Source organism: Carcharodon carcharias, chromosome 1, assembly GCF_017639515.1.
Source record: "Carcharodon carcharias isolate sCarCar2 chromosome 1, sCarCar2.pri, whole genome shotgun sequence".
NCBI classification, from domain to species: Eukaryota; Metazoa; Chordata; class Chondrichthyes; order Lamniformes; family Lamnidae; genus Carcharodon; species Carcharodon carcharias.
This window is the reverse complement of record NC_054467.1, coordinates 75,615,849-75,633,050: the sequence shown is the minus strand read 5'-3', so window position 1 is coordinate 75,633,050 and position 17,202 is coordinate 75,615,849. Positions and strand designations below refer to the sequence as shown.

General features: G+C 44.2%; 1 protein-coding gene across 4 annotated transcripts in view; it reads right to left on the bottom strand.

Moving 5' to 3' along the window:
- Positions 1-17,202, bottom strand: part of afap1 (actin filament associated protein 1) — a 282,632-nt gene that overhangs the window by 62,909 nt on the left and 202,521 nt on the right. For all 4 annotated transcript variants that reach the window (XM_041187203.1, XM_041187230.1, XM_041187222.1 and 1 more), the window contains one exon: positions 12,904-12,991. In XM_041187203.1, coding sequence (XP_041043137.1) covers positions 12,904-12,991 — 88 coding nt within the window. The remainder of the gene's footprint in view (positions 1-12,903; positions 12,992-17,202) is intronic.

The window sequence follows — 17,202 nt, the reverse complement described above, 5'->3', positions numbered from 1 at the left end:
CTATGTAAATGTAAGTTCTTTATTTTACAATGTGCTGCTGGTTTTCTGCGATGTGGATCTTGTGTTGACATCTCAAAGCAAATCTAAAACTACTCAGCTTACAAAGACAAAAAAAAAGTCTTTCCAACAGCTGGCCTTAGTGAATCCTGACAGTTTTACAATTAAAGTTAGCTGCACCTACACTTTGAGAAGTAGCACCACAGCAGGTTTGTGCCACATGAAAGTACTTTAAAAATCCATCTCATTGTTTATCCTTTATTCTACTTTATTCCGCAAAGTTTGCAAATACCAGTTTTGATGTTCTGTAGTTTGGTTCTGGTTGCATGTTGCTGGAAAATGAGAACTGTAATCCAAGGTTCTTCTATAGCTTTTGCAGAGCAGTAGTTACTTGATTCAAAGGATTTTACTCAACTGTCTGCAGAAGGGAGCCTGATGAAGCAGACCTGATTGATGTGTACTGTCAAAATTGTCTCCCACATTATTGATCAGACTGATCAGCACAATGACACATGGCCTGAGCAACAAATTGTTTTCTGTGCATTTATGTACTGTACAATTCATTCTTTCAGAAGTTGCTTTGTTTTACTTAAAAACCTGTTTGCAATTTAGCAGAAAACCTAAGATGGAGTTTAATGCCTCTGCCTTAGCCGAGTCCTGAGCCGGAGTTGGGGTGGTGGGGGGGCATGTGTTTGGGCAGGAGACTGCGGGTGGAGATCCTGCCACCTTCCCACCACCCTCCGATTAAGCCAGTGCAGAAAGGCTTGTGCTAGTCTTCCCACCCCGATGCCAACTGAGGCATTTAGGGGCATCAACCAGCTTAGGTGTATTCAACCAGCAGCAGGTAGGGGCCGTGCTATCTAAGGAACTCACCCAGCAGCTTGCGGCCTTCTAGGTGAGGCCCCAATTGGAATCCATGCCTGCTTGGCTGAGAGCCAAGGCGCACAAAAGGATTATGCGAATGAAGTTTGTTTGAGCACTGGGGAGAACTATTGACTTTGCTTGATTGACTTCTCAATGTGGTTATGATAATTTAATTTTTCTGTGATCTCTTTTATCAATGTCTCAATGTTTATTTGCACAAAACAAAGAGTTTGAAGTGGTTAAAGCTTCTGTTACAGGCACTTTAATGATCTGTTTGATTGACATTTTTATTGGGCTGTAGCAAAGGTGTGAATAGGTGAGTTTTCTAAGCATTTCCACAAATGCCATTGTCACTATAGGGTTCATCTGAAGGGGAGGCGATGGCATAGTGGTATTGTCACTGGACCAGAGACCCAGGTAATGTGCTGAGGACCAGGGTTCAAATCTCACCATGGCAGATGATGGAATTTGAATTCAATAAAAATCTGGAGTTAAAAATCTAATGATGACCTTGAAATCATTGTCGATAGTTGTAAAAACCCATCTGGTTCACTAATGCCATTTAGGGAAGGAAATCTTTTGTCCTTACCTGGTCTACATGTAACTCCAGGCCCACAGCAATGTTGTTGACTCTGAATTGGCCTGGCAAGCCACTCAGTCGTATCAAACCACTACAAAGTCACAAAAAAGGAATGAAACTGGACAGGCCATCAGGCATCGACCTGAGCACCAGAAACGACAAAGGCAATCTCAGCCCTGTCGACCCTGCAAGTCCTCTTTGCTAACACTTGGGGGCTAGTGCCAAAATTGGGAGAGCTGCCTCACAGGCTAGTCAAGCAACAGCCTAACATAGTCATCCTCATGGAATCATACCTTACAGATCATGTCCCAGGCACTGCCATCACCATCCCTGGGTATGTCCTGTTCCACTGACAGGACAGGCCCAGCAGAGGTAGTGGCACAGTGGTATTGGGAGGGAGTTGCCCTGGAAATCTTCAACATTGATTCTGGACCCCATTAAGTCTCATGGCATCAGGTCAAACATGGGCAAGGAAACCTCCTGCTGACTATCACATACTGCCCTCCCTCAGCTGATGAATCAGTGCTCCTTCATGTTGAACACCACTTGAAGGAAGCACTGAGGGCAGCAAGGGCGCAGAATGTACTCTGTGTGGGGGACTTCAATGTCTATCAAGAGTTGCTCGGTAGCACCACTACTGACCGACCTGGCTGAGTCCTAAATGACATAGCTGCTAGACTGGGTCTGGGGCAGGTGGTGAGGGATCCAACATGAAGGAAAAACATACTTGACCTCATCCTCACCGAACTGCCTGCTGCAGATGCATCTGTCCATGACAATATCGGTAGGAGTGACCACCACACAGGCACCGTGGAGACAAAGTTCCGCCTTCACATTGAGGATACCCTCCATCGCGTTCTGTGGCACTACCACCGTGCTAAATAGGATAGATTTCAAACAGATCTCGCAACTCAAGACTGGGCATCCAGGAGGCAAACACAATCTGGAACCTCATGGCCCGGCAATACCATTACCATCAAGCCAGGGGATCAACCCTGGTTCAATGAAGAGTGCAGGAGGGGATTCCAGGAGCAGCACCAGACATACCTAAAAATGAGGTGTCAACCTCAGGACTACGTGCGTGCCAAACAGCATAAGCAATAAGTGATAGACAGGGCTAAGCGATCCCATAACCAATGGATCAGATCTAAGCTCTGCAGTCCTGCCACATCCAGTTGTGAATGGTGGCGGTCAATTAAACAGCTCACTGGAGGAGGATCCACAAATATCCCCATCCTCAATGATGGAGGAGACCAGCAAAAGATAAGGCTGAAGCATTTGCTACAATCTTCAGCCAGAAGTGCCAAGCGGATGATCCATCTCGGTCTCCTCCGGAGGTCCCCAGATTCACAGATGCTAGTCTTCAGCCAATTCAATTCACTCCACGTGATATCAAGAAACAGCTGAAGGCACTGGATAATGCAAAGGCTATGGGCCCTGATAATATTCCGACAATAATACTGAAGACTTGTGCTCCAGAGCTTGTCGCACCCCTAGCCAAGCTGTTCCAGTACAGCTACAACACTGGCATCTACCTGGCTATGTGGAAAATTGCCCAGGTATGTCCTGTACAATAAAAGCGGGACAAATCCATCCTGGCCAATTACTGCCTCATCAGTCTACTCTCGATCATCAGTAAAGTAATGCAAGAGATCATCAACAGTGCTAACAGGTGGCACTTGCTTAGCAATTGCGTGCTCATTGACGCCCAGTTTGTGTTCCGCCAAGGCCACTCAGCTCCTGATCTCATTGCAGCCTTGGTTCAAACATGGACAAAAGAACTGAATTCCCGAGGTGAGGGGAGAGTGACTGCCCTTTTCATCAAAGCTGCATTTGACCGTGTGGTATCAGGGAGCCTGAGCAAAACTGGAGTCAATGGGAATCGGGGGGAAACTCTACACTGGTTGAAGTCATACCCTAGCACAAAGGAAGATGGTGTGGCTGTTGGAGGTCAACTATCTCAGTTCCAGAACATCACTGCAGGAGTTCCTCAGGGTAGTGTCCTCGGCCCAACCATCTTCAGCTGCTACATCAATGACCTTCCTTCCATCATAAGGTCAGATGTGGGGATGTTCGCTGATGATTGCACAATGTTCAGCACCATTTGTAACTCCTCAGATATTGAAGCAGCCCATTTCCAAATGCAGCAAGACCTGGACAATATCTAGGCTTGGGCTGCCAACTGGCAAGTAACATTTGCACCACACACGTGTGAGGCAATGACCATCTCCAACAAGAGAGAATCCAATCATCGCCCTTTGATGTTCAATGGCATTACCATCACTGAATCCCCCACTATCAACATCCTGGGAGTTACCATTGACCAGAAACTGAACTGGACTAGCAATATAAATACTGTGGCCATAACAGCAGGTCAGAGGCTAGGAATCGTGTGATGAGTAACTCACTTCCTGACTCCCCAAAGCCTGTCTACCATCTACAAGGCATAAGTCAGGAGTGTGATGGAATGCTTTCCACTTGCCTAGATGAGTTCAGCTCCTACAATGCTCAAGAAGCTTGACACACTCAGGACAAAGCAGCCCGCTTGATTGACAACACAATCACAAACAAGGTTCCTTTGACAGCACCTTCCAAACCCACGATGACTATCATGTAGAAGGACAAGCACAGCAGATAGATAGCTCCCCTCCAAGTGACTCACCATCCTGACTTGGAAAAAATCGCCGTTCCTCCAGTGTCACTGGGTGAAAATCCTGGAACTCCCTTCTTAACAGCACCGTGGGTGTACCTACACCACATGGACTGCAGTGGTTCAAGAAGGCAGCTCTCTACCACCTTCTCAAGTGCAATTGGAGATGGGTAATAAATACTGGACCAGCCAGCAAAGCCCACATCCCGAGAATGAATTTGTTCCGTGCATAGTGCGCAATGAATGAAAAGGCAATAGAAAGACCATGAGTTGACATGAGCGGCCATTGAGGATGGGTGGGGAGCATGAGTTGGCACTGAGTTGGCATGGGTACTATAAAGGCCATGGGTGTGGGTGGATGGCATGGGGGCTATAAGGGGTCATGGAGGTGAGTAGGGGGCACATAAGCGTGTTAACCAGATTGCCACGGCACCGGGCAGCCTCTGTGGCCAAGTCCGATCTGCTTCCAGGGGCAGTGGACCTGGCTCTAACCAGCATCTGTCCGTTTCCACACCCCAATCCCTCCCCTGCCCCCAAAGGGAAAACTGCACTATTCGAGGCCTTTCTGCTGAGGCAGGTGCAGTGAGCTGGAAAATTTCCTGAGTTGAGCTACCCACCTACTAGCAAAAGTATGGACCTTTGGGACCTAAAAGATTTCTGTACTCTGACATCTGTGCTCAATAATCAGGTCAAGATTAAAACTAATCATGTGACAAATAAAGGGCACAAACCCACATTTTATCACTTTGTGTGGATGAACTTCCCTTTTGATACAGATATAGATAGGCTACAGGAAGAGCTCAATGTTTGGTTAGGAAAGATTGAACCATGTGTTTAGGAAAACTTTAGAGTCATTTGATAATAGCAGTTAAAAAGTAATAGATCTAAAGTAAAACAACAAAGATGTAGATGCAAAGGAACGAGAGGCATCTGCTGAATTGATAAATACCACAGAATGTGTAATTGGTATGTGCATTGTTTCCACAAACCGAATAACCACATTTTAGAACTTCCTGGCTCTTCAAATGGCTATAATTTCCTATAACGATGTAATTTTCTCTCTGGTGCACATAGTGCTTTTTGCCCCAAAATAGATAAGCAATTTGTCAATTTAATGCAGTAGTGTAAAAAGGCCAACTTCACTTTAAACATTGCTTACATTAAACATGTTGCCTTAAATTGAACTAATTTAAAGTCTGTTTTTTTTTACTGTGAAATCAAGTTATAACCTGTTAATACAATTCAGTTTAGAGGTGTACAAATCCTGAGAAGGCTATTTTGTTACTGGGAATTAAAAGAGTAGCCAATCACTGCATAGCTGTGATAATGTGACCCAAAGCAAGAAACTTGCTTTCCTCAAGTGCTTAATTACATCCTCAGCAAATCCCAAAGATGCCTCAGCCAGTGAATTACTATTGCTGAATCTTATACACCCTGAAACTTCATAGCCGGTCTTCTGTCTTTATAGATGCTCTCTGACCCGATTGTAATTCCCCATTTTTATTTCAGATTTCCAATATTTGCATTTTTTAAATAAGTACTTTTGATGTGCACTTATGTAAGTGAATGTGGCAGCCTTCTACGTACATCAAGGTTAAAAATAACAGAGATAAATCTGTTTTTGATGTGGCAATGATTAAGCATGACTAGGGAAACTTCCTTGTCTCCTCTAAACAGTTGTATGGGAAATTTTACATCCAGTTGAACAGGTAGATGGGATCGCGATTTAAAATCTGAACCAAAGGACAGTACTTCTGATGACGCTGCTCTCCTTCATCACTTTTTTTACTTGTTCATGGGATGTTGGTGTCACTGGCTGGGCCAGCATTTAGTACATCCCTAACTGCCCTTGAGAAGGTGGTGGTGAGCTGCCTTCTTGAACCGCTGCAGCCCATGCGGTGTAGGTACACCCACAGTGCTGTTAGGGAAAGAGTTCCAGGATTTTGACCCCGTGACAGTGAAGGAATGGCGATATATTTCCAAATCAGGATGGTGAGTGGCTTGGAGGGGAACTTCCAGGTGATGGTGTTACCATGGGCAGGATTTTTACCCCGTCAGGTGGGTGCGGTGACCGGGCCCAGGAGCGGTCGCAAAACCACCCACCGCCCACAATTGGGGCCCAACCGTGATTTCACGCTGGCTGGCCTGAAGTTTGCGCAGGCGCGGGGGTGTGCTCACTGAAAGCTCCCTAAACGGCTGGCTCAGGGAGCTGAAGATTTTTAAAAACATAAATAAAGACTTTAAAAATGTTAAAAACATGTTCCCTCATGTGACTCCGTCATAAATGTTATAAATGAAATTTCAACATTTTTATTTTATTTTTAATTCCTAAACCTCATCCCGCACGTGGAAACCTCATCCCGCACGTGGATTTGGCCTTTTCACCCACCCACCAACCAAACAGTTGGACAGGTAGCGAAAAATAAGATTTAATTAAATGATTAAGGGCCTTAATAGACCTCTTAGGTGTCAGCAGGCGCGCTGCGGCCTCTCACACGTGCCCGCCAAGTGAAATATCCTGAGTGTGCACGATGATATCAGGACATTCACCTGACATCATCGCGCACTATTTTTCTCTCATTTGGGTCGGGCGCATACCTGCCCAACAGGAGAAAAATTCTGCCCCATGTGTCTGCTGTCCCTCTCCTTCCAAATGGTCACGGTTGTAGGTTTGGAAGGTGCTGTCAAAGGAGCCTTGGTGAGTTCCTGCAGTGCAGCTTGTAGATGGTACACACTGCTGCTACTGTGCATCAGTGGTGGAGGGAGTGAATGTTTGTGGATGAGGTGCCAATCAGGCGGGCTGCTTATCCTGGATGGTGTCAAGCTTCTTGAGTGTTGTTGGAGCTGCACTCATCCAGGCAAGTAGAGGGTATTCCATCAAACTCCTGACTTGTGCCTTGTAGATGATGGACAGACTTTGGGGGGTCGGGTGAGTTACTCGCTGCAGGATTCCTAGCCTCTGACCTGCTCTTGCAGCCTCAGTATTTATATGGCTAGTCCAGTTCAATTTCTAGTCAATGGTAACCCCCCAGGATGTTGACAGTGGTGGATTCAGCGATGGTAATGCCACTGAATGTCGAGGGGCGATGGTTAGATTCTCCCTTACTGTAAATGGTCATTGCCTGGCACTTGTGTGGTGCAAATGTTACTTGTCACTTGTCAGCCCAAGCCTGAATATTGTCCCGGTCTTGTTGCATTTGGACATGGACTGTCAAACTCAGGAGGTTGAGAATCCTACCAATCGAGCCAGAATTGCACCACACTCAAGACTTTTCAAGTAACTAATAAACTAATTAGCCAGTGTAAATGTCAAACGTTTGCAATTGTGAAATGTGAAATACTTGAGCAAATATGGCTCAACATCAAATTTGAAAAGCCTTTTATTCCAACCAAGTCCTGCAGGCACTGGTCAGTGCTGTAAAAGAGAATCATGAACAGATTTTTGGTGGGAAAACAACACTTCATTAATAAATAAAAACAGAAAGTTCTGGAAAAATTCAGCAGGTCTGGTAGCATCTGTGCAGAGAGAAAAGAATTAATGTTTTGAGTTCAAGGTGACTCTTCTTTGGAACCCAACACTCTGGTCATTGCATGTGTGAAGGAGAATAGCATCATCCACTTGGCACTCAACAAATCCAAAAAAGAGATCCTTTACACTAATACAAGAGCATTATGCTTAGTCACAGATACAAATGAGCTTCTTCCCTAGGTTAGAATAATGACTAAAGTACTGCATTGGCTGTAAAATGAATTGAGACTCTGGTGGTCTTGAAAAGTACTATATAAATGCAAATTTTTTTCTTCTGCTCCACTGGGACATAAATTATCAGTGTCTGCTTTACCCATACTCTCTGACGATCACCACCATTAACACCCCCCAGCCCCCTTCCATCATTGTGCATAATTCCTTCCTGTCACTGATAAAGGTACTCCAAAAGCTTCCAGTTTGTTACATTCACAGGGGACAAATTTCCTTGGGGGTTCTTCTGCTTTTTCACCATAACTTCAGAGGAAGAATTGCATAAACAGTGAAGAACTCCACGTAAATGCATTCCTATCACCTTGAAGTCTGAAGAGAAGCAACATCATTTTGATTTGACTGTGCAGTTATGAAATGTTGCTTTATCCTGGATAGTGTCCAGTAATGAAATACTGCCCAGGTTCATTGTTAGCAAACTCAACAAACAAAAAAAAGGAGCTTTCACTCGCTTCCATTAAAGTTTTTTAATCTAATATTGGTGAGTTTGATCTGTGGTGAGTGCAGATCGAGAGCTCATTGAGGCTTCATGCAACCACTTTTTCTTAAAATGTTAGCGAACAGCAGAAAATACAAGGAGGCGTTCTGCATACCCAGCTCCAATTCATGCTTAGAAGAAACCTGAGTCAAAGACAGAGCTCCAAAAACTAGCCCTGATTCTCTGGCCTGCACTCCTTATAATTTAGGTTACCCAGTTGAGACACAGGATTGTGTAACTGCCCTATAATAAAGAGTTAAAAAGCATAAACATGTGCAACCATGTTGTGGTCCCATTCCCCTTCCCATCACCCACCACTAAGTAACTAAATTCATCTATAGTGCTTTGGGATACTGCCACGTCTTACAATAGCACTGCCCCAAAGGAACGGAAACCCAATGGTAAAGCTCTTATTAGGTCACTCTTGCAAGTGACAGCTGAACACTGTCAACAAGGTGGCCATGGAATAAATCGGTCAGCCACCCCCTGCACTATGGGACATACATGTTCAGCAATCATTTTTGAAGAACACAGAAGCTTTTCTTATCTATCAGAACATAGCTTTACCTATAAAAACATAGGAAATTCTGTATTGATTGATGGTAGACTACAATGCCAGTTGAAGATCTAGCATCAAGCATGATGGACTGAATGGCTTCCCTCTGTGCTGTAAATTTTAAGATTCTATGATGGCAGCCAACATAGGACATGTACAAATGTTCAGATGACTTTGTCCCCCTAGAGCCACTATAGACTTTATGGTGGCAGGTCCACAAGGCCCTGGAACATGCAGATACTGTAACATGACCCAATGAATTAGTTCTTCCATCCAAGGAATGGATGTTAAGAGCTTGGAAAGGGTGCGGAGTAAATTTACCAGAAAGGTACAGCAATGATGGGCGAGTTAAGTGGAGAAAGTAGAGGAGCTGGAGTTGCTCTCCTCGGAGCAGAGAAGGTTACAGGAAACTTAATAGAAGTATTCAAAACTGAAAAAGGGTTTTGATGGAGTAAATGACAAATAGTTTCCACCAGCAGGAAGACCAGTAATCAGGGACACAGATTTAAGATAATTATCAAAAGTATCAGCGACGTGAGCAGCAAGGGAGTTGAGCCTTTTTTCTAACACAGTGAGGTGTGGTGATCTGGAATGCACTGCCTGAAAGGATGATGGAAGCAGATTCAATAATAACTTTCAAAAGTTGATTGGATATAGACTTGAAGAAAAAAAGTACAGGGCTATAGGAAGATAGCAGGGGAGTGGGACTAATTGCAAAACTCCTTCAAACATATGGACATATGAACAAGGAGCAGGAGTAGGTCATTCGGCCCCTCGAGCCTGCTCTGCCATTTAATAAGATCTTGGCTGACCTGATAGTGATCTCAAATCTGCATCACACCTACCCTCGATAAGCTATCCCCTTATTTTTAAACAGTGGCTCCTAGTTCTAGATTCTCCCACAAGAGGAAACATCCTCTCCACATCCACCCTGTCAAGGCCCCTCAGGATTTTATATGTTTCAATCAAGTTGCCTCTTACTCTTCTAAACTCCAGAAGATACAAGCCTAGCCTGTCCAACCTTTCCTCATAAGACAACCCACCCATTCCAGATATTAGTCTGGTAAACCATCCCTGAACTGCTCCCAATGCATTTATAACCTTCCTTAAATAAGGTAAGCAATACTGTACATAGTACTCCAGATGTGGTCTCAATAATGCTCTGTATAACTGAAGCATAACCTTCCTACTTTTGTATTCAATTCCCCTTGCAATAAATGATAACATTCTATTAGCTTTCCTAATTGCTTGCTGTACCTGCATACTAGCCTTTTGCAATTCATACACTAAGACACCTAGATCCCTCTGCATCTCAGAGCTCTGCAATCTCTCACCATTTAGATAATATGCTTCTCTTTTATTTTTCCTGCCAAAATGGACAATTTCACATTTTCCCACATTATCCTCCATTTGCTAGATCTTTGCCCACTCATTTAACCTATCTAGATCTTTTGTAGTCTCTTTATGACTTCTTCACAACTTACTTTCCTACCTATCTTTGCGTCATCACTAAATTTGGCAACCATCTCATCCATTCCTTCATCCAAGTCATTTATATAAATTGTAAATTTCAAAATCCAACACAAGGATAATGGGCCAAATACCCTCTTTCTGTGCTGCAGCATTCTGAGTTAAGAAGCTTAATTGAACTTTTTACCAATAACTTTAGCAAATTTGGAAATATTGACCAGAATCTTGTAACCTTTGTCCTCAATGCATAAATATGCCAATCCATGGAGTATGGTCATTTCTGGATCTTGTTCTGTCTGAAAAAAAATCAGCTAAGCGGAGTTTTGGCCATTTCCAACACTCCTTTCATTTGGGGGAGAAAAACAGTACTAGTGGTAACTTCTACAAATTATGCTCCTTTTAACCTTGGTGGAATATTAGTCAGGTGTTTTGATCTATGGTATAAATAAAAAAAAACTGCAAATATTGGAAATTTGAAAGAGCCAGAAAATGCTGGGAATACAGAGAAGGTCAGTTAGCATCTGAACAGGGAAAATACAGATTAAAGTGTGGACAGAAGCCACATTCTGAACTGAAATCTGAAAGATATACAACTACTTAGAACCACCAGGGAAAATAAAATGAAGGAGAAAACAAGTTACTACAATTACAGAGAGGAAGTTAGTGTAGTTGAGTGAACTAGAATCTGATTAGAAAAAAAACAGACAATTAATAAGTGAACAGAATTTCATTGAGACAACAGAACAATTTAAGAAAAACACTAAAGAGCACGGAATAACAATAATGGTGAAAAACATAATTGTAGGTCGTTCATCCACTCTGCAAGGTCCAAATATCTGTGTTAGTGCTAGGAAATTTAATAGGCAGGATAGCTGTGGATAGGATCCCTCCTCCTGCAATTTTTCCCATTTCCTGCTCATTCTCCCCCTCATCCTCCAGGAAACAAATAAAATAATACCCCAAAATGGAATCTTACTGTGTAAGGGGATTAGCATCTGGTGAGAAATAGACCTCTAAAATACACCTCGGAACCTCATTCCCTCACACAGATAGCAAATGCCACTCCAAATTATACTTATTTTCAGCATTAAGAATACAAATGGTCCCCTCAACACACTACTGGTTTCAGGACCTGTAGCACTCATTCATATGAAAACGTAGACATGACTCTCACCAATTATGAGTGAACAAAACCACGCAATCAGAATTTTGCTACAAGGATACCAACATTGCCCATGATGTCAACAGAAAGGTGCATTGTGTGCAACAAGGATTGGCATAATGCGTCTCCAAACACTTTTCCTCAGCTTAACACTCTGTACAAAAAAGGCACAGCCTGTCAGACAGACAGTCGAATGGGGAATATCTGGAACATCATGTTTACACCTGTAAAACAAGGCAAATGATACAAGAGTGATAGCCTTCCCCACCCTGGTCAGCACTTTTGATGGCAGCTATCTTTCATAATTGTTAAACAACCTGCCTCACGAGAGGCCGTTATCCACCTTTGACAAGAGCCAGCGAATAAGCATTTCAACCAATACAAAGACAGAGACAGAACTTGCTGCATTTGAAGGAGATGTTTTAATCTTGCCACAGTGCTGTTGTTGAAAAATAAATAAATATTTTGTGATTTGAAATACAACATAACTATTTGGTCACAGTATGAATGTTTGTGATCTTCAGCAGTGTTACTTTATGCGATATGAGGGTGAATTTTACAGCCCCTGCCAGCGTATCTGAAGATGGCGGGGGGGTGCATATAAAATTAAGCGGAAGGTCAGCCGACCTATTTTCCCCTCGACTTATTTCTCCCCCGATTCCAAGGCACAGTTAAGGCATCAGCCAGCCACTTGACCTCTTTCCGCCTCCGTTGCTATAATATGTTTGGCTGAGGAGAGTGGAAGGAAGGCGACCAGCCTGGCAGGTTTCATTGCATGGGCTAAAGGAAGGTTGCGGGGAGTACCTCCTTGGGGGGGTCCTCTGTGCCTACTGGGAGCACCTCCCTCCCGAGATGGTATCCCTCGCCCCTTGCTTTGTGCCTCCCACCTGGCCTCTAAAATCCGAACCCCCCAAGCCCCTCTGAGATCACGAAAATGTGCCTGGCCAAAATGACCAGGCTTACTTTAAGTCTGGGAGACATTTTATTTATTTTCAAGAATCGTTGTAGTCCCAGCAGCAGCCACAACTGTGTTCTGGTGTTTCAGTAGCCACTACCGTGTTCTGATACAAAGCTGGCAGCCAGCCAGATTGGCTGGTAGGTCTTCAAGGCCGGATTTCCTATCTCTGAGGGGCGCAAGTCCCACTCGTACCTCAATAAGGCCACCCCCAACGTATTATTACTGTTGGGCAGCCAAATTTAATGTTGACGAGGTGCTGACCAACTTTTCAACCAGTAGGGGCAAGGAATTCCACCCCCCACCCCCGCAGCCAATAACAGCACAAGGTGAAGAAAAAAATAAAATTCTACATTGTAAAGGGATGAGAAAGTGAATGGTAGCTTAACAGTGATATTGATAGTGCTTGAAATACATTATGTACATAGACTTACCATGGTCTTTACCATCTGTTGTTCCAACATGGGTACCATTCTCCAAATGTCCTTCACCATCTGAATTTGGCCTCTCTGAAGATAATTTCTGCAAGAGAAAGGCAGACACGACCAATCTCCTATTGCTGCTAATTCAACAAACTCTCTAATGATTTCCTAGAAACGAAATCTGTTGGAATAATTTCCTCTGACGTTCACAGGGTAGTCAAAGAACTCATCAGAAAATGGCAAAGACCCAGTTGCACTGGGCCACAGAGCTTCCATGATCTGTCAGTTGACGCTGTAGGGGACAGCACCTCCATCCATCCCTTAGAGGGCCATTAAGAAGGGGGTGTGGTTCCCAGGGACAAGATTGAGAATGGAATCTCCCTGCAGCAGGAGTTCCCATTTTTCTGCTTAGCCATGGCCCAGCGTAGGACTGAAGGCTGGTGGTTGAGATCTACAGGCAAATGGACAGCTGAGTGCCTTACGGGTGGGTGGGTGGGGGGTGGTGGTGGTGGTTGGGGGTGCGTGGGTTTAGGAGGAGGGACCCTGGCAAGTGGACACCTTCAAAGAAAGGTGAGGATTTATTTTTAAAAATATATTGCAACCCACCTTACATGGAGCCCAAAGGGGAAAATCTGAGAGATGCACCATTTCCTCTCCCCCCATTAGCAAATAGAAGTTGAATTTATTGGTGTCTAGGACAGGAACAGCGTGGAAGTGTGCCCTGGTTGTCTGTGACCCTCGTGCAAAGTAGATGCCTTCCCAGAAAGAAAGAGCCACCTCAGCTCCTTTTTTCAAAATTGTTTATTGTCTTTCCATGCCACCTTCCAGGTGTGGATTCCCAGATGGGTCCACACCCAACACTGAAGCAGCAATTATGCATACTTCTGCTCAGCTTTCTGGCTGCCAATGCCCCACTGACTGGAGTCCAGGACAGGGCTGTGAGACCTCCTGGCTTGGAATTCCAGGTCCTTGACCATATCCCATTCTACATCATTGACAATGTCTGGAGCAGGCGAATGTGTGATGCCCCTCACAAGGGAACGCCCAAGGGAAGGCCAGGGTCTGGCATAGCCGGGTCTATTCTAATGCAGCCTTCTGTTCCACTCCAGCTGGAGTTAAAATGGGAGTGTACTGGAATAACTGTAGTTTATCAGCCTCCTGGTACCAAAGTCATAGTTTTCTGTGTACTTATATGCCAACATAATTTGCAGTTATGTGCACAAGGCAGAGAATGAGTGATAAGAGTTTATTTGGGCTCTATTATTAGATATTGCCTTTTGACAGCTGTTGAAACCATCTGGTAATCTTTACAATTTATTTTACTGTGGCTCTCTTTCTCAGCAGAAGATGACACCACTTTTTAAAAATTTATTTGTTCATGGAATGTGGGTGTCGCTGGCTAGACCAGCATTTATTGTTGATCCTAATTGCCCTTGTTCAGATGGCATTTAAGCGTCAACCACAGCAGTCTGGAGTCACATGTAGGGCAGATAAGGGCATTAATGAACCAAATGGGTTTTTATGACAATTAGCAATGGTCATCATCAGACTTTTAATTCTAGATTTTTATGAATTCAAATTTCACTTTGATGGGATTCAAACTTGGGATCCCAGGGCATTACCCTGGGTCTCTGGAATATTAGTCTATTGCCAACACCACTATGCCACCACCTCCCCCATATTGATTACAGCTCATATCATATTGATTACAGCTCAACAAGTATTGGTCTCCCTTTGGTGGAAGCTATTCATCGCTTGTGATTTGAGCAGAGGGTACCAACAAGCTATTTGGCCATGGAGACATCAATGCCAAACCTAATTCTATCCTCAAAAAACACCCATTCATTTTCCAGCAGGGATAGCTGGATAGGGATAAGGATTAGGAACCCAACTAATCCTTTTCCCCATACATAACCCAGGCAAATTTAGCATCCTTAACACCATCAAACGACCAACTCAGCATCAGCCAGAGATGTTTTGTCCTGGAACTTCCTGTCTAATGCCATGCAGTATATTCACTTATTAAGTTGTCAGGGAATTCCAAATGGTGCCTTTGAATTAGCAGTTTTCTCTTCTGGTTTGCACGAGAGTGCTCCCTTTTGATAAGCCATCTTAAAAAAATCAGGAGCTGAATGCAACATATGGGGAATAACAGGAATCACAAGAACTGTTCACACTATCCATCAGGGATAAGGATGAGGGGCACTGTATTCCTCCTAATGCATGCCTGACAAGAGCAAAACAAATGCACAATTTGAAAGTGGTTACAAACCTGTATAACAAGGGGCAGTAAAAGGCTTCCCATCCAATGCACACGCACACCCCACCCCACCCACTGACCTACCTCTCTAATCGTGCAATATCCTGGGAGAGACAGAGAAAGAGGATGGATTCGAAGGTCAATCATAATGTTATTGGAACTTATTGTAAAATAGAGTAATAATGCAATGTGTCTATGTGTGTGTGTGTGGGAAAGACTTAATTGAATTAGTCTGGGTGCTTTGATCTAAGAAGAGAGGCTAGGTTTGAAATGTTAATTAGGTAAACATGGGGAAGTTTAAAAACGTAGAAAAACATGTGTCAAGGAAACATTTGCATTTTTAAGTAAAACAGACAAACTTATTTTCAAAGGAGGGCTGGAATGTGTCACCTAGCCACGTGAAGTTTAGAAATGGTGTGTTTAATTTTCCCAGAGATTACTGGTAAAACTTAGTGCTATGAGAGTGTTTTATTATCAGGGAGATAAAGTCCAAACACTTAGGGCTGAATTCCCCCTCTTCGGTGGGGGTGTGGTGGTGAGGTTGTGCGGGGGTGAGTGAGAATGACCGTGAACCTGATCGGCACCCCTGATCGGGTCCGCGCCATCATTTTACGTGGGTGGGTCAATTAAGGCCTGCCCAGCGTGACACTTGCCTGGAAGCGCTGGGCGCTCCCTGTATGGGCAGGGGGTTTCCCTGAGTCTGGGCCTGCACTCTTTCGCGCTCACCTGCAAAAGAGCACAGAAATCTCCCTGGGCCACAGAGGCGCCTCAGGGAGATCAATTTGACATTTGAAAATTTAAATAAAGGAAAACTAAAGCTTTTAAAAGATGTCCCCTCATGTGAGAGTGTCACATGAGCTGGGACATGTCAATGAATTTTTAAAGTAATTTTTATTGAATTTTAAACACTTCATGAAATCACATCCCGCCCATGGATGAGGTTTCATGAAAAATACGAAGGCCGTCTGGGCTCTTCGCCTGCCCGCCAACATTAAGGTTGGACGGGCAGCTCATTTAACTGCTTTAATTAGTTTTTAACAGGCCTTAATAGGCCTTTGACAGTTCGGCTGCGCTCCCGCCGAACCGAAAATCTAAATGACACGCGGTGACATCGGGACGCCTGCCCGACATCACCGCATGTCATTTTATGCGTCAGCGAGCATGCTCCGCCCCTGCTCACCGACCAGAAAATTCTTCCATAGTGAAACAATGGATGTTTGCATTCAAAGAAGAAGATATGTAAAAAGAAGACTGTTTGCAAGGGAAGGCATTTTTAAGATCTTACAAGTGTGTGAAAAGCCTTCAGCATCTATGTCTCAAGCTGTTCTCTTCAAAGGACTGAAGTTAAGAAAACTCACTTGGAATTCAACTTGTTCAGGATATCATGTTTCTGGGTCTTATAAAATCTATGTGCTTTACAGTTGCCTTAACGAAAGTGTAACTGGGAGTTAAATTGATTAGGGGATTTAGAAGTGGTCATTTGTGAATCTATGGGCAACATTTTCCCCCTGTCAGGGGGGATGTGTGGGAGTGGGCGCGTATGGGTGGGTTCCCGATCGGCACCCCCAGTCAGGCCAATTTTATGTGGGCAGGCCAATTAAGGCCTGCCCAGCATGACGTCTGCCATATGTGCAGGTGTGGGGGGCGGGGGGGGGATTCCCTGAGCCGGGAGTGCGCTCTTTCGCGCATGAGGCAAAGTGCTGCCTCAGGGAGGTCGGCTCAGATTTGAAACTTCAAATAAACATGAGAAAAAAAATTTGCTGCCATGTCCCCTCATGTGACACTGTCACATGAATTGGGACATGTCCATAACTTTTATTTTGAAATATTCCAAGATTTTTAAATCACTCATGAAACCTCATCCCACCTGTGAATGAGGTTTCATGCTTTTTCAGAAGCCCACCAGGGCTCCCGGCCTGCCCGCCAACCTTAAGGTTGGACGGGCAGGTCCATTAATGATTTCAATTAGTGTTTTAATGGCCTTAACAGGCCGTTGACAGGTTGGCGGGCACGCAGCCGAGTTGGCTGCGTGCCCACCAACCTGAAAATGT